General features: G+C 59.3%; 2 protein-coding genes across 2 annotated transcripts; one reads left to right on the forward strand and one right to left on the reverse strand.

Annotated features, from left to right (window-relative positions):
* Positions 1 to 63: 63 nt before the first annotated feature.
* Positions 64 to 7,099, reverse strand: CEP15 (centrosomal protein 15). The gene is made up of 4 exons (XM_078613001.1): positions 5,573 to 7,099; positions 3,197 to 3,320; positions 1,359 to 1,433; positions 64 to 391 (listed from the first exon to the last, which is right to left on the reverse strand). The coding sequence occupies exons 1-4, from the start codon at positions 5,623 to 5,625 to the stop codon at positions 269 to 271; spliced, it is 375 nt and encodes a 124-aa protein (XP_078469127.1). The 5' UTR covers positions 5,626 to 7,099; the 3' UTR covers positions 64 to 268.
* Positions 7,100 to 9,779: 2,680 nt separating this feature from the next.
* On the forward strand, positions 9,780 to 22,506 carry NOL8 (nucleolar protein 8). Its single transcript, XM_078612861.1, is given in 15 exon segments — positions 9,780 to 10,021; positions 12,762 to 12,824; positions 13,275 to 13,301; positions 13,304 to 13,352; positions 13,860 to 14,028; positions 14,926 to 14,994; positions 15,948 to 17,297; positions 17,421 to 17,612; positions 17,857 to 17,944; positions 18,572 to 18,692; positions 19,332 to 19,609; positions 20,335 to 20,452; positions 20,934 to 20,998; positions 21,451 to 21,533; positions 21,871 to 22,506. Coding segments are annotated over 15 exon segments (2,904 nt in total). The 5' UTR covers positions 9,780 to 9,855; the 3' UTR covers positions 21,937 to 22,506.
* The last annotated feature ends 435 nt before the right edge of the window (positions 22,507 to 22,941 follow it).

Here is a 22,941-nt window from a genome sequence, read left to right on the forward strand (position 1 = left end):
AGTTTCGACTGCCACGCTGGGAGATCTAACCGACGGCCTGTGGATACTATCCAGAGTACTCAGTTGGAAGTAAATTGCCACGTTTATTTACTGATTTACCTGCAAATGATTTCATTGGGGAAAATCGCACGTCGCTGATGCCGAGTGCAGACTATTCGTCTGTGGAACACGGCGCGCTTGTGGATCGCCTTCGTGCTATCAGAATGTCGCGAATGCCAAATGTACACGAAGTGTTTGTGTTTATTGTTGTGGTTGGTGGGGGGGGGGGTCAAGCGTTGCCCTGTGGGGCGGGGGGGGCATCGCCCTCAGCCCGAGTGGAGGCCTCGTCGGGGCTGTGCAGGACGCCTTCCCAGTCCGGCAGGAGGCGCTCCACCGACGCCCAGTACCTGCACTGCGACACAGACAGAGACCCCCCATATAGCCTCTAACGTGCTGTTGGGGCAAGTGCTGTCAGTCAGCACCTGTTAAGGCCGGCACAGCACCGCGACGGGGGTTAGTGGCCAATCACCACGCCCGACCATCTTCGTCTCCCCAGTGCTGATGTTGACACACTAGGTACTCGGTTAAGACTGAGTTGACCTAGAGGAGGCTCGGGACCGGGTCAGATATTTGTCACCGATGATGGCTGTGAGCGGGAATATAACTCGGGTCGCCAGGTTCGTGGCGCGGTGCACGAACCAACACACAACCGCTCCCCTGTGTACTGCAACACGCACGTACGTACACACACGTACACACACACACGTGCAGACACGCGTACACACACACACGTGCAGACACGCGTACACACACACACGTGCAGACACACGTACACACACATGTACACACGCGCACACGTACACACACGTGCAGACACACGTACACACACACACGTACACACGTGCACACACACGTACACACACGTGCACACACGTACGTACGTAGATTTTTTGCGTTAACACAGTTGCTGAGCACAGGACGAAAATGTCAAAGTGGCGGCCAGCAAGCGACAGCACCCATCAGACCATGGCCCACACAGCACTGAGCCACTGTGAACTCTGAAAATGCACTGGAGGCATCGAAGCAAGTCCACCGCACATCGAGTAAAGCCAATTCAATGCCGCGGCCCAATGTGAGCATACACACACACAGCTCTGAAATGCCAATCACGCGGCCATATCCACGACCAATAACAAACTCGAGGGAAGAGTTCACAGTCGGACAGAGGGAAGTGTAACACGGGTAAATTTCGCCACGGGCTCACCATTACCCGCAGTACTCCTCACCCTTACCTGGAGGACCCCTCCTCACCTCACCCTCACCTGCAGGACCCCTCCTCACCTGCAGGACCCCTCCTCACCTCGCACTCACTCGCTCACCTGCTGGGTGAGGATGTCTGCGCGGGACGAAGCGTCAATACGTGTCTTCAGACGATGCTCTGCTGCGTCCACAGCCTAAAGGACAGGAGGGCAGTGACCGATTGGGACTGGCAGTGTGTGTGGTGTAGCTGTGTTTAGCGAGCTGTGTGTGTGTGGTGTAGCTGTGTCTGGCGGTGTGTGTGTGTGTGGTGTAGCTGTGTCTGGCTGTGTGTGTAGCTGTGTATGTGTGTAGCTATGTCTGGCTGTGTGTGTGTGGTGTAGCTGTGTGTGTGGTGGAGCTGTGTTTAGCGGTATGTGTGTGGTGTAGCTGTGTCTGGCGATATGTGTGTGTAGCTGTGTGTCTGGCGGTATGTGTGTGTAGCTGTGTCTGGCAGTGTGTGTGGTGTAGCTGTGTGTGTGTGGTGTCGCTGTGTCTGGCGGTATGTGTGTGGTGTAGCTGTGTGTGTGGTGTAGTTGTGTGTGTGGTGTCGCTGTGTCTGGCTGTGTGTGTGTAGCTGTGTGTGTGGTGTAGCTGTGTCTGGCTGTGTGTGGGTGTAGCTGTGTGTGTGGTGTAGCTGTGTCTGGCTGTGTGTGGGTGTAGCTGTGTGTGTGGTGTACCTGTGTCTGGCTGTGTGTGTGTGGTGTAGCTGTGTGTGTGTCTGGCTGTGTGTGCGGTGTCGCTGTGTCTGGCGGTATTTGTGTGTGTAGCTTTAGGAGCACATCCACAAATCACTCTCTTAATTCCATCAACAAGGTAACTTGCAGCACCACACCTATTGCCATTCTTCAGAGTAAGAATGGTGTGATTCCATACGACCTCCAGAAATAGGTTTGCTGAGCATTTCTGTGAGGTCTTGGGAGAGGGGAAACCCTTCAACTCGGAGAACACGGGGCAAGGTGGAGGAGACTCCACCGCTGAGCCTGGAGCGCGTGCTACAAAGACGTGGGGGGGGGGGGGGCTCCACCACAACAAAAAAGTGCCTACCTACCGAGGTGTTTTATGTCATAAAACACTCCCGCCTCCACTCCCCCCGAGTGACGGGGCAGTCGTGGGGAGAGTGGAGAGAGCTCTTTGTACCTGGGAAGGGTGCTTGTGGCCACGCTCAGCGGCGGAGGTCTCGTTGGCGCCGTCACGCTGCGTGCTCGTTACCTGGCCGTTACCTGGCCGTTACCTGGCCTGTCGCTCCGTACGAAGCTTCCCCTGGTCTTCTCGGCCACGGTTATTTCCTCCATTATTATTTGTGAAACGTGGAGCCCTTTAAAGTAACACCCGTGCCGTTTCTCAACATTCAGGCTCGCCTGCCTACCATCCATCCCGGATTTAACCAGACTGGATTGTGTGAGCGGCTCGCAGCTTTGTGAGAGATCTGGACACGGTCCCATTGATGAGCTCCTTGCAGGCGAGGAGGCTGGGTCATGTCGCCCACACGCCCAGCGGCCGGATCCCCAAGCAGCTGCTGCTCGGCCGGATCGAGGGGGCTAAACGGGCGCGGCACGGGCTAGAGAAGAGACGGAGTGATGTGGTACAGGAGGACGTGGAGCTGGGTGGACTTGTCAAAGACCGGTACCAGCGGTGTCAAGATCGGCCTCTGTGGAGGGAGGCTCGTGAAGGAGGCTACTGGTCGATTGGAGGCAATCGCCATTCAGTATCAACGGAGGGCAGTTGAGTGACGCTCACAACAACGAGCAGAGCGCCGCGCGGCTAAAGCACAGCGAGTTGGCACAGGTGCGGCATCTGCCAGTCATCTCGATCAACCCATGGCACCTGGGCCTGTCCCGTGACCTCCTGCCAGCAGCCAGATCCTTCCACACTTCACGTCGCCTCAAGGTGCACCCAGCCTGGCACGAGCGCGTCCCACCTGCAGCATGGCGCACCTCTTGGCCGCCGCCGCCTCGGCCGCCTCGAGGGCGCGGGGGAGGCCCTCGGCGCGCGAGTCGGAGAGGCGCTCCGCGGCCCTCAGCGCCACCGCCCGGCGCGCCAGGCTGGTCACGCGGGGGGGGGGGGGGTGAGGTCATAGGGGTGAGGTCATAGGGGTGAGGTCACGGGGCGTGAGGATGAGGTCAGGGGGAGTGATGTTGAGGGGGGGGGGTGATGGTGAGGTCACGAGGTAGGGAGTGAGGTGGGGGGGTGAGGGGGAGTGAGGGTGAGGTTGTGGGGGGGGTGATGGTGAGGGGGAGTGAGGGTGAGGTTGTGGGGGGGGTGATGGTGAGTGAGGGTGAGGTTGTGGGGGGGGTGATGGTGAGGGGGAGTGAGGGTGAGGTTGGGGGGGGGGTGATGGTGAGTGAGGGTGAGGTTGTGGGGGGGGTGATGGTGAGGGGGAGTGAGGGTGAGGTTGGGGGGGGGTGATGGTGAGTGAGGGTGAGGTTGTGGGGGGGGTGATGGTGAGGGGGAGTGAGGGTGAGGTTGGGGGGGGGGTGATGGTGAGTGAGGGTGAGGTTGTGGGGGGGGGTGATGGTGAGGGGGAGTGAGGGTGAGGTTGGGGGGGGGGGTGATGGTGAGTGAGGGTGAGGTTGTGGGGGGGGGGTGATGGTGAGGGGGAGTGAGGGTGAGGTTGGGGGGGGGTGATGGTGAGTGAGGGTGAGGTTGTGGGGGGGGTGATGGTGAGGGGGAGTGAGGGTGAGGTTGGGGGGGGGGGGTGATGGTGAGGGGGAGTGAGGGTGAGGTTGTGGGGGGGGTGATGGTGAGGGGGAGTGAGGGTGAGGTTGTGGGGGGGGTGATGGTGAGTGAGGGTGAGGTTGTGGGGGGGGTGATGGTGAGGGGGAGTGAGGGTGAGGTTGGGGGGGGGGGTGATGGTGAGTGAGGGTGAGGTTGTGGGGGGGGTGATGGTGAGGGGGAGTGAGGGTGAGGTTGGGGGGGGGGTGATGGTGAGTGAGGGTGAGGTTGTGGGGGGGGGTGATGGTGAGGGGGAGTGAGGGTGAGGTTGGGGGGGGGTGATGGTGAGTGAGGGTGAGGTTGTGGGGGGGGTGATGGTGAGGGGGAGTGAGGGTGAGGTTGGGGGGGGGTGATGGTGAGTGAGGGTGAGGTTGTGGGGGGGGTGATGGTGAGGGGGAGTGAGGGTGAGGTTGGGGGGGGGTGATGGTGAGTGAGGGTGAGGTTGTGGGGGGGGGTGATGGTGAGGGGGAGTGAGGGTGAGGTTGGGGGGGGGGGGTGATGGTGAGTGAGGGTGAGGTTGTGGGGGGGGTGATGGTGAGGGGGAGTGAGGGTGAGGTTGGGGGGGGGGGTGATGGTGAGGGGGAGTGAGGGTGAGGTTGTGGGGGGGGTGATGGTGAGGGGGAGTGATGGTGAGGTTGGGGGGGGGGGTGTGATGGTGAGTGAGGGTGAGGTTGTGGGGGGGGTGATGGTGAGGGGGAGTGAGGGTGAGGTTGTGGGGGGGGTGATGGTGAGTGAGGGTGAGGTTGTGGGGGGGGTGATGGTGAGGGGGAGTGAGGGTGAGGTTGGGGGGGGGGTGATGGTGAGTGAGGGTGAGGTTGTGGGGGGGGTGATGGTGAGGGGGAGTGAGGGTGAGGTTGGGGGGGGGGTGATGGTGAGTGAGGGTGAGGTTGTGGGGGGGGTGATGGTGAGGGGGAGTGAGGTGAGGTTGGGGGGGGGGTGATGGTGAGGGGGAGTGAGGGTGAGGTTGGGGGGGGGTGATGGTGAGTGAGGTTGTGGGGGGGGGTGATGGTGAGGGGGAGTGAGGGTGAGGTTGGGGGGGGGGTGATGGTGAGTGAGGGTGAGGTTGTGGGGGGGGGTGATGGTGAGGGGGAGTGAGGGTGAGGTTGGGGGGGGGGTGATGGTGAGGGGGAGTGAGGGTGAGGTTGTGGGGGGGGTGATGGTGAGGGGGAGTGAGGGTGAGGTTGGGGGGGGGTGATGGTGAGTGAGGGTGAGGTTGTGGGGGGGGGGTGATGGTGAGGGGGAGTGAGGTTGGAGGGGGGGGGGGTGATGGGGAGTGAGGGTGAGGTTGAGGGGGGGTGATGGGGAGTGAGGGGGAGGTTGGGGTGGGGGGGGTGATGGTGAGGGGGAGTGAGGGTGAGGTTGGGGGGGGTGATGGTGAGGTCACGGGGTGGGGAGTGAGGGTGAGGTGGGGGGGGAGTGAGGGTGAGGTTGGGGGGGGGGGGGTGAGGGTGAGCTGGGGGGGTGACGGTGAGGTGATGGGGGTGAGGTAACGGGGGGGTCAAGGTGAGGTCACGGCAGTATGAGGTCAAGGGGTGATGGTGAGGTGACGGTGGTGAAGTGGTGAGGTCACGTTGACCCTTACATCTCCTCGTGCTGTTGGTTCAGCGCCATCTCCTCCGCCAGCCGTGACGTCATGTCTGTGTTGTGTCCGTGTTGTTGTCGACGTTCGTGGTGTTGTTGTCCGTGCTGTTAATGTCCGCTTTGTTGCTGTTAGTGTTGCTAATGTCTGTGCTGTTGTGAGTGCTGTTAATGTCTTGTGTTCGTGTTGTTAATATTCTTGCTTTTAATGTTTGCGTTGTTAATTTTGTTGTTAGTGGTGCTAATGTGAGTTTTGTTAATGTCTGTGTTGTGAGTGTTGATGTTTAGTGTTGTGAGTGTTGTTGTGAGTGTTGTGAGTGTTGATGTTTAGTGTTATGAGTGTTGTTGTGAGTGTTTATGTTTAGTGTTGTGAGTGTTGATGTTTAGTGTTGTGAGTGTTGTTGTGAGTGTTGTTAGTGTTGATGTGAGTGTTGTGAGTGTTGTTGTGAGTGTTGTGAGTGTTGATTTTTAGTGTTGTGAGTGTTTGCTTAGTGTTGTGAGTGTTGTGAGTGTGTTGTGAGTGTTGATGTGAGTGTTGTGAGTGTTGTTGTGAGTGTTGTGAGTGTTGATGTTTAGTGTTGTGAGTGTTGTTGTGAGTGTGTGTTGGAGTGTTGATGTTTAGTGTTGTGAGTGTTGTTGTGAGTGTTGTGAGTGTTGATTTTAGTGTTGTGAGTGTTTGTTTAGTGTTGTGAGTGTTGTGAGTGTTGATGTGAGTGTTGTGAGTATTGTTGTGAGTGTTGTGAGTGTTGTTGTGAGTGTTGTGAGTGTTGTGAGTGTTGTTGTGAGTGTTGATGTTTAGTGTTGTGAGTATTGTTGTGAGTGTTGAGTGTTGATGTTTAGTGTTGTGAGTGTTGATGTTTAGTGTTGTGAGTGTTGATGTTTAGTGTTGTGAGTGTTGATGTTTAGTGTTGTGAGTGTTGATGTTTAGTGTTGTGAGTGTTGATGTTTAGTGTTGTGAGTGTTGTTGTTTAGTGTTGTGAGTGTTGATGTTTAGTGTTGTGAGTGTTGTTGTGAGTGTTGATGTTTAGTGTTGTGAGTGTTGTTGTGAGTGTTGATGTTTAGTGTTGTTAGTGTTGATGTTTAGTGTTGTGAGTGTTGTGAGTGTTGATGTTTAGTGTTGTGAGTGTTGATGTTTAGTGTTGTGAGTGTTGTTGTTTAGTGTTGTGAGTGTTGATGTTTAGTGTTGTGAGTGTTGATGTTTAGTGTTGTGAGTGTTGTTGTTTAGTGTTGTGAGTGTTGATGTTTAGTGTTGTGAGTGTTGATGTTTAGTGTTGTGAGTGTTGTTGTGAGTGTTGTGAGTGTTGTGAGTGTTGTGAGTGTTGATGTTTAGTGTTGTGAGTGTTGTTGTGAGTGTTGTGAGTGTTGTTGTGAGTGTTGTGAGTGTTGATGTTTAGTGTTGTTAGTGTTGATGTTGTTCGCGCCGTTGTTTGCATCCTCCGGGCCGCGCCGTTGACTCGGTCGCCGTGGAGACGGAATCGCCGGGGCGATCCAATACGAGCCGTCGATTCAGACCGCCCCAGCGATCCCCGCAGCAGCAGTCTCACGCAGCAGCAGCAGTCTCACGCAGCACGCAGCAGTCTCACGCAGCAGCAGTCTCACGCAGCAGCAGTCTCACGCAGCAGCAGCAGTCTCACGCAGCACGCAGCAGTCTCACGCAGCAGCAGCAGTCTCACGCAGCAGCAGCAGTCTCACGCAGCACGCAGCAGTCTCACGCAGCACGCAGCAGTCTCACGCAGCAGCAGCAGTCTCACGCAGCAGCAGCAGTCTCACGCAGCACGCAGCTCCATCACGCAGCAGTCTCACGCAGCAGCAGCAGTCTCACGCAGCACGCAGTAGTCTCACGCAGCACGCAGCAGTCTCACGCAGCAGCAGCAGCAGTCTCACGCAGCACGCAGCTCCATCACGCAGCAGTCTCACGCAGCAGCAGCAGTCTCACGCAGCACGCAGCAGTCTCACGCAGCACGCAGCTCCATCACGCAGCAGTCTCACGCAGCACGCAGCAGTCTCACGCAGCAGCAGCAGGTCTCACGCAGCACGCAGCAGTCTCACGCAGCACGCAGCAGTCTCACGCAGCAGTCTCACGCAGCACGCAGCAGTCTCACGCAGCACGCAGCAGTCTCACGCAGCACGCAGCAGTCTCACGCAGCACGCAGCAGTCTCACGCAGCACGCAGCAGTCTCACGCAGCAGCAGTCTCCCGCAGCAGCAGCAGTCTCCCGCAGCACGCAGCAGTCTCACGCAGCACGCAGCAGTCTCACGCAGCAGCAGTCTCACGCAGCACGCAGCAGTCTCACGCAGCACGCAGCAGTCTCACGCAGCAGCAGTCTCCCGCAGCAGCAGCAGCAGTCTCCCGCAGCACGCAGCAGTCTCACGCAGCACGCAGCAGTCTCACGCAGCAGCAGTCTCCCGCAGCACGCAGCAGTCTTACGCAGCAGCAGCAGTCTCACGCAGCAGTCTCACGCAGCAGCAGTCTCACGCAGCACGCAGCAGTCTCACGCAGCAGCAGCAGTCTCACGCAGCAGTCTCACGCAGCACGCAGCAGTCTCACGCAGCACGCAGCAGTCTCACGCAGCACGCAGCAGTCTCACGACGTGCGCAGCTCCGTGCCCCGCGCAGCTGCGAGGAGCGCACGAGCGAACACAAAGTCCCCCCCCACCACCACCACCATTCGCGAACGCGACAACGCAACGGGGAAGCAACGCATCACGGGCGAGAGACGCGAATAAAGAATCGATTCTTGGTGGTGAACTTGGCACCACGTGCTCTCTGTGTGTGTGTGTGTGCCATGATAAAGGGTCATTGCCCGTCGCGTCGCCTTTATTTCTCTCTTCCTTTCAAGACCACGCGCGGGCGTGCAGAGTTAGCGTCGTCGTCGTTTTTGCAGCAGCAGCAGCAGCATCGCCGCCACTGCACGCGTGGTTCCTACTCATCAGCAGCGCAAGCAGCAGTCGGGAGTGGTGTCAACATTGAAGTGTCTCATCATCATCGGCAGCAGAAGCAGCAGGGTCGGGCTCGCTTGAATCCCTGCCGACGAGTTGGCAGCAAGTTTGTAGGCGAGCATCCTTTTACCATGCGGGGGGGGGGGGGGACGGAGTTGGACGCCAAGTCGTGGAGTAGTTTCGCAACTCAAAATAACGACGGGGCGCTCTTGCAAGAGAATATTGAATCGTGACTAACACAAGAGCCATCCCCGAATTGGGACAAAGGTCCTCTTGTCTGTAAGATCTGGGCGGCTCGCCGGCAATGATTCGCAACCAGAGCCTGGCTGCGATGAATTGACACTCGAGTTTCAGTCTCGTTTGGTTCGTCTGTCATCAACGCCGCTTAAATTGCTGTCCATGAAGGGTTTTTGTTGCGTTACATCGCGTCAATGTGTCACGAACCTGCCACCACCGACACTGCCAATTAGCGAGGGGTTGGCACGTAAAGTACCAATTCGTTACTTGAGCTCAAGTTCAAGTTCATTTATTAGGTATAGCCCTGTGAGCCATTCGGCTCTTGAATCGGGTGCAACCGCAACAAACAAAAACACATGAACAAAAAAACATCTTAAAGTGAATATGTGACTAAGTGCAAACAGAAAATCCAAGAAAAGACTGCAAAATATTGCAGAAAAAAAACACCGTACACCAACGCTGTGTGCAAAAATCCCAGTGGGATGCAAGTCAAACAACAACAACCATAAGACAACTTATAACTGGTACTCAAATAGTAAATGTGAGTTTACTCTCCGACACACCGGCGTGCTTAGTGACTAATTGCATGGCTGTCAACCCGTACGGTTTAGCCGAATTCTTGTACAGGGCAATTGAGTCTTCAAGTCCATACTACACACAGCCGTTCCAATACCGGCAACACAATGTCATTGTGTCCTCTTTGTTTGTGTTTCTCCCTTGTGATTGGGGCTTCGTAGGAGGAGCGCTGAGATTTATAATGGCACGGGGTGACCACAATGTGAATTGTTCTGTAACAAGGGCTCGACGTTTCGTTCACGTGACAAACCTTACTCATTGTCTGTGTCGGGTGGTGGGTTAACGACACATTTCTACTTCCGCGATATAACCCAACGAAATAAACATTTAGCATGGATTATAACAACAACTACAACAACTATAACAACAGCAATAGTCGCCGGCTGCAGGCTGACTCGGGGCGTGACACGTGACCCGCCGCCCTGCGTGGGCCACGTGACTTCCTCTTCCGGTCTGGGCCTCACGTGACTTCCTCTTCCGGTCTTGGCCCCACGTGGTCGGCTCGAGCCGCTGGGGATCAGCGATCGAGGGGTGAGATGGGGACCCGCGTCGAGGGGGCCCGGGAGACGCCGGGGGAGACGTCGCGCCGCGTGTTCGTGGGCGGCCTCGTGGCGAGCGTGCGGCCCGAGGAGCTGCGGCGCCGCTTCGAGGCGTTCGGGGCCGTGGGGGACGTGGCGGTGAAGACGCGGAGCGACGAGACGGGTGAGGGGGGGGTGAGAGAGTGAGGGGGGTGAGTGAGAGAGTGAGGGGGGTGAGTGAGTGAGGGGGGTGAGTGAGGGGGATGAGTGAGTGAGTGGGTGAGGGAGGGGGGTGAGTGAGTGAGGGGAGTGAGTGAGGGGGATGAGTGAGGGGGGGGTGAGTGAGGGGGATGAGTGAGTGAGTGGGTGAGGGGGGGGGGATGAGTGAGGGGGGTGAGAGAGTGAGGGGGGTGAGTGAGTGAGGGGGGTGAGTGAGGGGGATGAGTGAGTGAGTGGGTGAGGGAGGGGGGTGAGTGAGTGAGGGGAGTGAGTGAGGGGGATGAGTGAGGGGGGGGTGAGTGAGGGGGATGAGTGAGTGAGTGGGTGAGGGGGGGGGGATGAGTGAGGGGGGTGAGTGAGTGAGGGGGGTGAGTGAGTGAGTGAGGGGAGTGAGTGAGGGGGGTGAATGAGGGGGATGAGTGAGTGAGTGGGTGAGGGGGGGGGGGATGAGTGAGGGGGGTGAGTGAGTGAGGGGGGTGAGTGAGTGAGGGGGGTGAGTGAGTGAGGGGGGTGAGTGAGTGAGGGGGGTGAGTGAGAGAGGGGGGTGAGTGAGAGAGGGGGGTGAGTGAGAGAGGGGGGTGAGTGAGTGAGGGGGGTGAGTGAGTGAGGGGGGTGAGTGGGTGAGTGAGTGAGTGAGGGGGGTGAGTGAGTGAGGGGGGTGAGTGAGGGGGATGAGTGAGTGAGTGGGTGAGGGAGGGGGGTGAGTGAGTGAGGGGAGTGAGTGAGGGGGATGAGTGAGGGGGGGGTGAGTGAGGGGGATGAGTGAGTGAGTGGGTGAGGGGGGGGGGATGAGTGAGGGGGGTGAGAGAGTGAGGGGGGTGAGTGAGTGAGGGGGGTGAGTGAGGGGGATGAGTGAGTGAGTGGGTGAGGGAGGGGGGTGAGTGAGTGAGGGGAGTGAGTGAGGGGGATGAGTGAGGGGGGGTGAGTGAGGGGGATGAGTGAGTGAGTGGGTGAGGGGGGGGGGATGAGTGAGGGGGGTGAGTGAGTGAGGGGGGTGAGTGAGTGAGTGAGTGAGGGGAGTGAGTGAGGGGGGTGAATGAGGGGGATGAGTGAGTGAGTGGGTGAGGGGGGGGGGGATGAGTGAGGGGGGTGAGTGAGTGAGGGGGGTGAGTGAGTGAGGGGGGTGAGTGAGTGAGGGGGTGAGTGAGTGAGGGGGGTGAGTGAGAGAGGGGGGTGAGTGAGAGAGGGGGGTGAGTGAGTGAGGGGGGTGAGTGAGTGAGGGGGGTGAGTGAGTGAGGGGGGTGAGTGGGTGAGTGAGTGAGTGAGGGGGGTGAGTGAGTGAGGGGGGTGAGTGAGTGAGGGGGGTGAGTGAGTGGGGGGGGGGTGAGTGAGGGGGGGAGAGTGAGTGAGTGAGGGGGGGGAGTGAGTGAGTGAGGGGGGTGAGTGAGTGAGTGTGGGGGGTGGTGAGTGAGTGAGAGTGAGGGGGGTGAGTGAGTAAGTGAGTGAGTGATGTGAGGGGGGTGAGTGAGTGAGAGAGGGGGGTGAGTGAGTGAGGGGGGTGAGTGAGTGAGGGGGGTGAGTGAGTGAGGGGGGTGAGTGAGTGAGTGAGGGGGGTGAGTGAGTGAGGGGGGTGAGTGAGTGAGGGGGGTGAGTGAGGGGGGTGAGTGAGTGAGGGGGGAGCTGAGTGAGTGGGGGGGGGGTGAGTGAGTGGGGGGGGGGGTGAGTGAGTGGGGGGAGGGGGTGAGTGAGTGGGGGGGGGGGGTGAGTGAGGGGGGGGAGTGAGTGAGTGAGGGGGGTGAGTGAGTGCTGTGTGGGGGGTGAGTAAGTGAGGGGGGTGAGGGGGGTGAGTGACGTGTAGTGAGTGTGGGGGGTGAGTGAGTGAGGGGGCAGAGTGAGCTGGAGTGAGGGGGGTGAGTGGGTTAGTGAGGGGGGTGAATGAGGGGGGGTTAAGGTGAAGGGGGGGATGTGGAAGTGTGAAGGGATGAGGGACTGGGACATGGGGAGGTGAGGGATGTGATGAGGAGACGATGAGTTGAGGTTGAGATGAAGTGAGGAGAACGGTGATGCAGGCAGGGTGAGGAGTCTAGTCGGAGGGTTGTTGGTAATAACGAGGTAAATGTGGTGAGGCGTGAGGTGCGGGAAGAGGGTTGAGGGGAAGCGAAGGGCGACAGGGGTGGTGAGTGAGTTGGTGAGGTGGAGGAGTAAATGAACGAGTGAGGAGGACGCGTCACGGCGAGGAGGAGGGATGGCGACCGGTGGTCAAGACTCACGCCAGAGTGCCAGCCAGAGGAGGAACGTTCCCATCAGCTGACCGCCGCGGAGATGGAGCGGCGAAGTCAGCTCTTGTAACCCCGCGCTCCGCTGGGTTGTATCGCAGGACCGTGAGAGATGGCGACAGCTTGGGGAGGTCTTAATCCAGCAGTGCATAGAACATGGCTGACGGTGGTATTGAATGAGGACCTTAGTGTGTGTTTGGGGAGGGATGGCTCGGCGGTATGCGCGCTGCGCTGTGAGCCCGGCGCCCCGACTTCCATTCCCGCTCTTGATGATCTGAGCCGGTTTTGGGGCCTCCAATTGGTGGACTCGGCCTCAAATGAATATCCGGTATGGTGCGTAAACATCCCCACTAGGGAGACAAAGGCGGCCGGGCATGGACACCCGCTACCGCCTCGTGTGCCATGCCGGCCGTCATAGGTGCTCGCTAACAGCACTTGCTCCCCCAGTCTGTTAAGGCTACACGGGGTACCTTTGTCTTTGTGTTGCAGGCACTCCCATCAAGACGTTCGCCTACGTGAACCTGCAGGCGAGTGACGCCGAGCTTCGGAAGTGTAAGGGAGAGTGCTTTGCAGAAGGGCCGTTGCCCGAAACGTCACATATTGTCTGCTTTTCCTTAAATCCTCAAAGCGTTCTTGATAAATGTGCCGAGTGTTGTCGAGGAGTGAGAAGAGTGAATGAGTGAGCGAGGCTATGACCACATGTGTGAGTGAATCATGATTACTATGCTTGCTTTGCGCAGAAAGCTTCACCGATTATTTTTAAGAGGGTGACTCCGAGTGCTTCCGCGTGTGTTGCGTGTCGTGCCGTCGTGTGGCCATGTGTTGTGTCACGTCGTGCCTCTGTGTTGTTTTCACTCCTCCTGGTGGTAGTTGTGCTGCGGCGCAGTTGTGGCGTGGTTGTGATGTGGTTGTGGCTGCGACATGGTTGTGATGCGGTTGCGGTGGTGACGCGGTTATAGCCGCAACGCGGTTGTGGTTGTGACTTGGATGTGTCTCCTCCAGGCTTCTCGGTGCTCAACCACACCAAGTGGAAGGGGGTACCCTGCAGCTGGAGCTCGCCAAGGAGAGCTTCCTGCAGCGGTGAGCAAGTCATCGGATTACTCCGTGAACCCGGACCTGTAATCTGTTATCAGCAGTGGCGGCGGGTTAACTTCAAACCATTCCAGCGGCGTGGCTGCGTGTTACAGGAGCTCTGCGTTCATTTGAACTATCTACGTGGTGCGGGGTAACACAAAGATAAATATGCTCTGTGTAGCCTTAACAGACTGTTGGGGCAAGTCCCATTTGCGAGCACCTACGAAGACCGGTACAGTACACGAGTGGGGGTGGATGGCCGGCACCATGCCCGGCCACCTTCTTTATCTCGCCAGTGTTAAAGTTTACGCGGCGCGATAGGACTAGCGCACCTCCGATTAGCACGGTTTGGCTGCGTACGCTGCGAAATAATTTCAACATACATCCACGCATAGGGGAGGCGCAGGACCGGTCATGTTGATGACTTGGGTCACTCGTGCAAGTGAGACTATCCTGGTCTCCTGAGTGCCCACCTGCATCGTCTACTCCTCACACCCCCCCCCCTTCCCTCAGGCTGGAGAAGGAGCGAGCGGAACGCGCGGTGGCGAAGGAGGAGGAGGTGGGGGCCGCGGGGGGTGGGGGCCCAGTGAACCCTCCCCTCCTGGTGGCGCTCAACGCCGCCGGCGCCGCCAACTTCCACATGCGCGGTGTCGTCCCGGGCACCGAGGTGCCGGGGGTTCCGGTACGGCGCCAGCTCGCTCGCCCTATCGCTCTCCACGTCCGTCAACCCCTCGCTCGCTCACTGGCTCGCTCAACCCTCGTTTACCCACTCGCTCACCCGCCTCTCACTCCCTCGCTCGCTCAACCCTCGCTTACCCACTCGCTCACCCGTCGCTCACTCCCTCGCTCGCTCAACCCTCGCTTACCCACTCGCTCACCCGTCGCTCACTCCCTCGCTCGCTCAACCCTCGCTTACCCACTCGCTCACCCGTCGCTCACTCCCTCGCTCGCTCAACCCTCGCTTACCCACTCGCTCACCCGTCACTCACTCCCTCGCTCGCTCAACCTCGTTTACCCACTCGCTCACCCGTCACTCACTCCCTCGCTCGCTCAACCTCGTTTACCCACTCGCTCACCCGCCTCTCACTCCCTCGCTCGCTCAACCTCGTTTACCCACTCGCTCACCCGCCTCTCACTCCCTCGCTCGCTCAACCTCGTTTACCCACTCGCTCACCCGCCTCTCACTCCCTCGCTCGCTCAACCTCGCTTACCCACTCGCTCACCCGTCACTCACTCCCTCGCTCGCTCAACCTCGTTTACCCACTCGCTCACCCGCCTCTCACTCCCTCGCTCGCTCAACCCTCGCTTACCCACTCGCTCACCCGCCTCTCACTCCCTCGCTCGCTCAACCTCGTTTACCCACTCGCTCACCCGTCGCTCACTCCCTCGCTCGCTCAACCCTCGCTTACCCACTCGCTCACCCGTCGCTCACTCCCTCGCTTGCTCGCTCAACCCTCGCTTACCGTTGGGTGAGTGTGTGTGGTTGGGTGACTGTGAGTGTGGTTGAGTGACTGAGTGTGTGTGGTTGGTCTTGTTTAGTGACTGTGTGTGGTTTGTGTGGTTGGGTGGTTGGTTCCAGGACTGGGTGGTGAGCAAGTTTGGGAGAGTGCTGCCCATCGTGAAGGTGAGAAGAAAAGACAAAAAGAAAATATCCTTCACTGCGTCGACGACCGGAGACCTGTGTCTCCACGTGTCTCTGTGTGTCTCCACATGTCTCTGTGTGTCTTCACGTGTCTCTGTGTGTCTCCAGGTGTCTCTGTGTGTCTCCTGTCTCCAAGTGTCTCTTGGTGTGTTTGTGTATCTTCCGTCTTCCAGTGTATCTCTTACCGTGTGTGTTTGTCTCCGAGTGTCTCTTGGTGTCTCCTTGTTTCTCTGAATGCCGATGTGTGTCTCCAAGTGTCTCCGTGTGTCTCCTTCTGTCTCTGAGTGTGTCCTTGCGTCCTGTCTTGTATCCATGTTGAACATTGCAGATATGAGCAGCTGAAACAGCTGCACATACCGCAATGTCTCAGCTTTCTAGCCATGCAATGGCGCTGGCTGTCAGCTGGTGAATCGCTCTAATGCCACCATTCAGAACCAAGAGACTCGCAGAGACCCACAGAATCACACCGAGACACATGTACTCACACAGAGACCCATAGACTCGCACATAGACTCGCACAGATACCCATAGACTATCTCTGCATGTCACTGTGTTTCTGCATGTCACTGTGTCTGTGTGTCACTGTGTCTGTGTGTCACTGTGTCTATGTGTGTCACTGTGTCCCTAGATGTCTCTTTAAAAGCTACTCGTAGCTTACATCCATTTATCATCTGCTGCTAGATGAAGGCCTCCACATGCCGTGTCCGTCACGGGAGTTGTTGGTCAGTGTGGATTTCTCTGCCCAAAACCCCTGCTTTGCCAGCGTGGTTTGTGGTTAGGGTTAGCATTAGCAATTAGGGTTAGCGGTTAGGGTTAGTGGTTAGGGTTCACGGTTACGGTAAACGGTTAGGGTTAAGTGGTCAGTGTTAGTGGTTGGGGTGAGGGTTAGCGGATAGGGTTTGCGGTCCGGGTTTGGGACCGTGGCCAAGCCGTTCCGCCCTTGACTCCTCCGTGCTCACGTCATCCGGTACGACCCGTCCAAATTCTGCCACAACCTCAAGCGCCTGGCGGCGCCGGAAGCTGACGCCCCCCCCACGCCGGTGAGCCAGCTCACCTGGCAGCTCCACGATGACCGCGACGGCGACGACGAGAAGAAGAAGAAGAAAAAGACGAAGCGGCCAGAACGGCCGCCCGCTGCCCGACGCGACGCCGCGGCGACACCGAAGTCGGCGTCGCGCAACAACCGCGGCGGCGCCGGCGCCCGTGGCAACGGCGCCGAATCCGACGAGGCGGACTCGGGAGAGGAGCTGGCGCGCATGGTGGAGGCGGCGGCGCAGGCGGAGGAGCGGCCGCGGCAGCGCCGCCTGCGTGACGACGGCGACCAGGAGCTGGAGGTGGTGCCCGTCGGGTTTGTGCCCTCGCGGCCCCGCGCCGGCGACGCGAGCGACGGCGACGATTCCGACGGCGAGGAGGGCGGTTTTGTACGGTTGCCGCGGGCGACGGAACGTGATGTTGTCGCCGTGGCGACCGGGGAAGCGCGGGCTGCCGCGTTACCCCGGCCGACCCCGAAACGCGGAGCTACTCCAGGCACTGCCGGAGCGGAGGGGAAGAAGCGGAAACGCGTTGGGAAGAGTTGCCCACATTGCAGCAAGGAGTTAGCGGAGGAGGAGGATGATGATCATGAGGAGGATGAGGAGGATGAGGAGGAGGATGAGGAGTATGCGAAAATGATGCAGGGCTGCTACCGCCTCGAGATGAGCCTTGACGACCTCCGCGCGGCCGTCTCGGGGTCTCAGGGGGGTGGCCCCGACGACGACCCCAGCGACCGTGACGACGACCCCAGCGACCGCAACAAACTCAACGGCCCGGAGCGTGAACCCCGAGTGGCGGAGCCAGAGCCAAAGCGTGGAGCGCCGACTCCGGGAGGAAGTTCCACCACCCGCAGTAGCAGCAAAAAAAAACTGAAACGTGATTCTGTGGACAGGGACGTTGACGAGGTGCGTGACGAGGAGGGACGGCACAGCTCTCGGCCGCCCCTGTTCCTCGGCACGCGCTGGCTGTTCGCAGACACTCGGGACGGCGGCGGTGGCAGAGGAGGGGGACCTCGGGAGATTGGACCGGCCGGGTCGCCCGCTCGCCCGGCACCGGGAGATGAAGATGAGAGCGGCCGGGGAGCGGGCGACGAGGAGGAGGATGTGCAGGAGGAGAAGCAGGAGGAGGAGGTTTTGTGTCGCAAATCTAAAAGCAAGAAGAGGAAGAAGGTAGAGAAGGAGGTGGTGGAGGAGGAAGAGGAGGAGGAGGTGGAGGAGAACGCTTTGTATTGCAAAATCAACAGCAAAACAAAGAAGAAAAAGAAGAAAGAAGAGGAGGAGGAGGAGGAGGTGGAGGACGAGGAGGAGGTGGAGGAGGAGGTGGAGGAGGTGGAGGAGGAGGTGGAGGAGGAGGTGGAGGAGGAGGTGGAGGAGGAGGAGGTGGAGGAGGAGGTGGAGGAGGAGGTGGAGGAGGAGGTGGAGGAGGAGGTGGAGGTGGAGAGCGTGTGTCACAAAACCAAGAAGAAAAAGAAGAGGAAGCAAGCAAAGGATGAGGTCGAGGAGAGGGATCACAAGGAGTTCGCGGGGTCGCGACCCCAGGAGGAGGAGGGGCAGGAAGAGGCGGCCATGGCAAGGCCGGGTCGTGTCGTCAAGGTAACACCCCCTCACCTCTTCCCCTGCTCATCCCCCTCATCCTCTAACCTCCTCACCCCCTCACCTGCTCCCTCATTGCTCACCTCACCCTGTCACCTCCTCCGCTCACCCCCTTTATTCTCTAACCTCCTCACACGCTCACCTCTTCCTCACCTCGCCTCCTCTCTCGTTCACCACCTCACCCCTCACCTCCTCTCCCGTTGACCACCTCACCAAGTGCCGCTGTCGCCTCCTCACCCCGCAGACCGGGTTTGGAGAGGACGAGCGCTTCCGTCTGGACGGGAGGTTTGAAGACGACGACAACGACGAGGGGCCGCAGGGGGGCGGTGACGGTGAGGATGACCGCCCACTCCTTCCTCACCGCGCTCACCCCTCGTCCCTCTTGCTCACCCCTCGTCCCTCGCTCACTTGTTCCCCACCCCTCACTCCCTCCTTGCCCCCTTTTTTAATTCCTTTCCTCGCTCTCCTCTCGCTCGTTCCCCAACCTCCTCACTCACCACCCCTCTGCTCATTCCTTCCCTCGGTCGTTCCCTCACCCCCTCGCTCACCTCTCTCCCACTCCTTCCCTCTCTCCATTGCTCACCCCGTGTTTATGGCGGTTTCATCATTGACACCATCACCCTGCCACAGTGTGTGCGTGTGTGAATGTGTGCACGTGCGTTTGTGTGCGTGTGTCTGCATGTGTGTGTGAGTGTGGGTGGGTGTGGGTGTGAGTGTGTGCGTATGTGTGCGTGCGTCTGCGAGTGTGTGAATGTGCGTGCGTGTGTGTGTGTGTGTGTGCGTGCGTGTGTGTGTGAGTGTGCGTGTGTGCATGCGTGCGTCTGTGTGTGTGCGCGTGTGCGTGCGTCTGCATGTGTGTTACTGACCCGCCCCTACTCGACATCTGTGGAAAAGAGCTTCATGGCTCATGAGATTCCTCGTAAGTTGAAATGAAGATTCTGGTTCTGTGTGCGCGTCAGGTGTGGAGACACCAGGGGGCTCGCAGCTGAAGCAGCCCAAGAGTGGGGGGCTCGGGAAGGGGGCCGTGCCCCCAGCCGCCTCCCAGCAGCAGCCAAAGGGGGCCAAGCGCACCACCCTCAGGTGGCCACCGCACACGCACACACACGCACACACACACAGCACACACACGCACACACACGCACACACGCACACACACACAGCACACACAGCACGCACGCGCTCACACACAGCACACACACACACGCACACACGCACACACACACAGCACACACACAGCACACACAGCACGCACGCGCTCACACACAGCACACACGCGCGCGCACACGCACTCACACACAGCACACACAGCGCACGCACGCACACACACACAGCACACACACGCCCACACACACGTATTTCGGTACACACACACGCTCACACACACACACACACGTATATATGTACACGCATACAGACACGTACGCACGTACACACACGTATGCACGTACACACACGCACGTACACGCACGCACGTACACACACGCACGTACACGTATGTACGTGCACGCACACACGCACTCACGTCGACTCGGCCTTGAATGAGTGCCTGGTGCATGTGTAAACATCAGCACTGGAGAGACAAAGGAGGCCGAAAGTGATTCTGGCCACAACGACCCTCATGTGTGGCATGCCGGCCTTCATAGGTGCTCGCTAATAGCACTTGCCCCACCAGTCGGTTAAAGGCTACGCGGGGGATCTTTGTCTGTGGTGTGCGAGCAGCAAGGCAGAGCGGAGGCAGCGCCGCGAGGAGGAGAGGTGGGGGCCGCCGGTCTCCGCAGACACCTACTACCACGTGACCTCCGACCTCAAGCAGCTGTTTGGCGGGGGGCAGGAGGAGAAGCGGGAGGAGAAGGGGGCCGTGGACGAGGGCCCCCCCCCAACCCAGTTTGCGTTTGAATTCCTCTCGGGGGGCTCCGGATCAACGGAGGCTCGGGAGCAGGGCGGCTTTTCCTTCTGCTTCTCCGTTCCGGAGGGAGCTCGGGAACTCGTTCCGGCCGGTACGCCTGCTCGCCCGCTCACTCGCCCCCACGCACTCGCCCACTCACTCGCCCGCTCACTCGACCCCACGCGCTCGCCCGCTCACTCGCCCGCTCACTCGACCCCACGCGCTCGCCCGCTCACTCGCCCGCTCACTCGCCCCCACGCACTCGCCCGCTCACTCGCCCGCTCACTCGACCCCACGCGCTCGCCCGCTCACTCGCCCGCTCACTCGACCCCACGCGCTCGCCCGCTCACTCGCCCGCTCACTCGCCCCCCACGCACTCGCCCGCTCACTCGCCCGCTCACTCGCCCGCTCACTCGACCCCACGCGCTCGCACCGCTCACTCGCCCGCTCACTCGCCCCCACGCACTCGCCCGCTCACTCGCCCACTCACTCGACCCCACGCGCTCGCCCGCTCACTCGCCCGCTCACTCGCCCCCACGCACTCGCCCGCTCACTCGCCCGCTCACTCGACCCCACGCGCTCGCCCGCTCACTCGCCCGCTCACTCGACCCCACGCACTCGCCCGCTCACTCGCCCCCACGCACTCGCCCCCACGCACTCGCCCGCTCACTCGCTCCCACGCACTCGCCCGCTCACTCGCCCCCACGCACTCGCCCGCTCACTCGCCCCCACGGACTCGCCCGCTCACTCGCCCCCACGCACTCGCCCGCTCACTCGCCCACTGACCCCAACGCCTCTCGCTGGCTTGCCCACCGACTTGCGCCTCTCCGTTGCCAGGAGACCGGAAGTCGGTTCCGTTTCAACCGGATGGGAGTTTCCACGACAGCAGCTCGGAAGAGGAGGAGCAGGACGAGGTGGAGGAAGAAAAGGAGGTGGAGGGGGCAGGGAAGCTCGGGTACGGTGGAATGTAGTGAAGTGCGGGCGTCGTGTTGCTCCTCATTTATTCACTCGGCACAACCCGGCTCGGTGGTGTAGGGTAACGCGGTGAGCGAGCGCCTTGCGTCTGTGTGTCTCGCCGTGTCTCCCCGTGTCTCACCGTGTCTCACCGTGTCTCGCTTCGTCTCTCGCCGTGTCTCACCGTGTCCCGCCGTATCTCACCATGTCTCCCCGTGTCTCGCCGTGTTTCGCCGTGTCTCCCCGTGTCTCCCCGTGTCTCACCGTGTCTCCCCGTGTCTCACCGTGTCTCGCCTCGTCTCTCGCCGTGTCTCACCGTGTCCCGCCGTGTCTCACCATGTCTCCCCGTGTCTCGCCGTGTCTCCCCGTGTCTCCCCGTGTCTCACCGTGTCTCCCCGTGTCTCACCGTGTCTCACCGTGTCTCACCGTGTCTCGCCTCGTCTCTCGCCGTGTCTCACCGTGTCTCGCCGTGTCTCCCCCAGGTCTCTCTCGACTGCATCAGGACTCAAATGTTTCTTCTTCACGAAGGACGACGCAAGGCTCACGGGTGAGGGGTGCACAACACTCGCTCCCCCTTGGCAATACCACACTCACCCTCACCACACCCACGTCTTATACGCTGATGTTAATCACACTCACCCCTCACCACATTCGCCTCTCACGCTCGCCCTCATGACGCTCACCTCAAACCTACGAGGTAAGGTAGTTTGCGCACTGCACTGAACCCGACGACCCAAGTTCGATTCCCGCTCACGACCAACGTTAGTTACGGTCATCTCAACTGGCCCTGTGCCTCCCTTGGATCAACTCGGCCTCAAATCAGTACCTGGTGCAGTGTTTAAACATCAGCACTGGGGAGACAAAGGCGGCCGGGGCCTGGCGCTGTCCACACCACCCTCTCGTGGCACCGTGCCAACCTTCCATCGGTGCTCACTCGCAGCACTTTTCCGAAAGTCTCTCAAGGCTATAGGGGGGATCTTTGTCTTTGTGTGCATGCAGAAGGCCCGCAGTCGTTCTGTCGGAGCGAGGCGATGGAGCAAGTGAGGGACGGCTGGGAGGAGATGCGAGCCAACCTCAGACAGGTGAGCGCTCACCAGAGCCACATCGCCTCCTGACCCTCACCCCTAACCCAGCCAAAGGCTCTCGGGTCTGACCTGTGACCCCTTGAACCGTGACCTCCGTGCGTGACGCCCCGTGAGCGGTGTAAAATGCAAGGTTATCTGACCAGCTGGCTCGGCAGCAGCGGAGTGAGCGGCTAACAAATTCAAATCCTGGTTTGGAGGATTTGAACTTTGTGGACAACCAAGTCTCACATGGGTTGTCCACTGTAGTCTGCGCTCCTTCAACGGAGGAGCAAAACCACGACACAAACGCTCTGTGCCCTCCCTTCTGTCGCCCCCCATGCTCTCTCTGCTGCAGGATTACCGCAAGAAGCACAAGGACGCCATTCGCAAGAGTCGCACCAAGCCTGGCACTGCTAAGTAGCCGGCATGGGGGGCGCCGTGGGAGGACACGGGGTGGACACGGGATGGACACGGGGTGGACATGGGGTGGACACGGGGTGGACACCTCGCGACGCGTGGACACCTCGCGACGCGTGGACACCTCGCGACGCGTGGACACCTCGCGACGCGTGGACACCTCGCGACGCGTGGACACCTCGCGACGCGTGGACACCTCGCAACGCGTGCACCGTGTATTTTCCATAATAGAGGTGCTTTGGGTTAGATCGCATAAATATATAATTGTGTCGTTAAACCCGCCACCACCCGACACAGCCAATTAGTAAGGGTTGTCACGTAAACAACGTGGCAGCTAGCTTCATCAGGCGACAGCCAGATTTGTGGAGAAGTCCATCTGTTTCATTCCTTGTAGAGGCCTTTACATGACAACCCTTATTAATTGGCTGTGTCGGGTAGTGGCCGGCTGAACGACACATTTTTATATTTCCGCGATCTAACTCAAAAAACCTGAATTATGGATGATATTGGTCACGAAAGAGCTACGTGTTAAAATGACCGTGTATATTTTTAATAAACAACGATATTTGATGTATTTTTATTTCCTGCCCTCCCCCCCCGCACCGAGTCTGCGCTATGAGTGCTATGACATGAGATCAAGAACCCATTCAACCCACGGAAGCGGATATTGCAGAGCTACCTCCAAGGCCCCGCTCTGCACTTGACGTCTGGTCCACAGAAGAGGCGGCGGCTCATTCCCACCCCCCAGTTTGACTGCCACAGGATGACGCAAGTCATCCTATTGCAGTCAAACTGGTATCGTTCATTCTTAGGGTTGGAATTTTGACAAATTAAGCACGGCACAAATAATTTTTAATGTGATGCATATTTTTTGGGCGACCGGGCCGAGACCATCATCAACTTGCTGCACTTGACAAGACGGTTTAATCACCAAGGCTGCCGGGATTCTGAACCCGGGTATTTCGGCGGTCCCAGCGCAACGTCTCGGAGCGGCGGGGCCACGTCCGCA

The sequence above is a fragment of the Lampetra planeri genome, chromosome 40, assembly GCF_965212315.1.
Source record: "Lampetra planeri chromosome 40, kcLamPlan1.2.h2, whole genome shotgun sequence".
NCBI classification, from domain to species: Eukaryota; Metazoa; Chordata; class Hyperoartia; order Petromyzontiformes; family Petromyzontidae; genus Lampetra; species Lampetra planeri.

Coding starts and splice junctions, on each gene's coding strand:
- CEP15 (XM_078613001.1), bottom strand. CDS start 5,625: ATGACGTCACGGCTGGCGGAGGAGATGGCGCTGAACCAACAGCACGAG. Junction 3,321..5,572: donor AACCAACAGCACGAGGAGAT/GTAAGGGTCAAC, acceptor CCGCGTGACCAG/CCTGGCGCGCCGGGCGGTGG. Junction 392..1,358: donor CAGACATCCTCACCCAGCAG/GTGAGCGAGTGA, acceptor TCTGTGTCGCAG/TGCAGGTACTGGGCGTCGGT.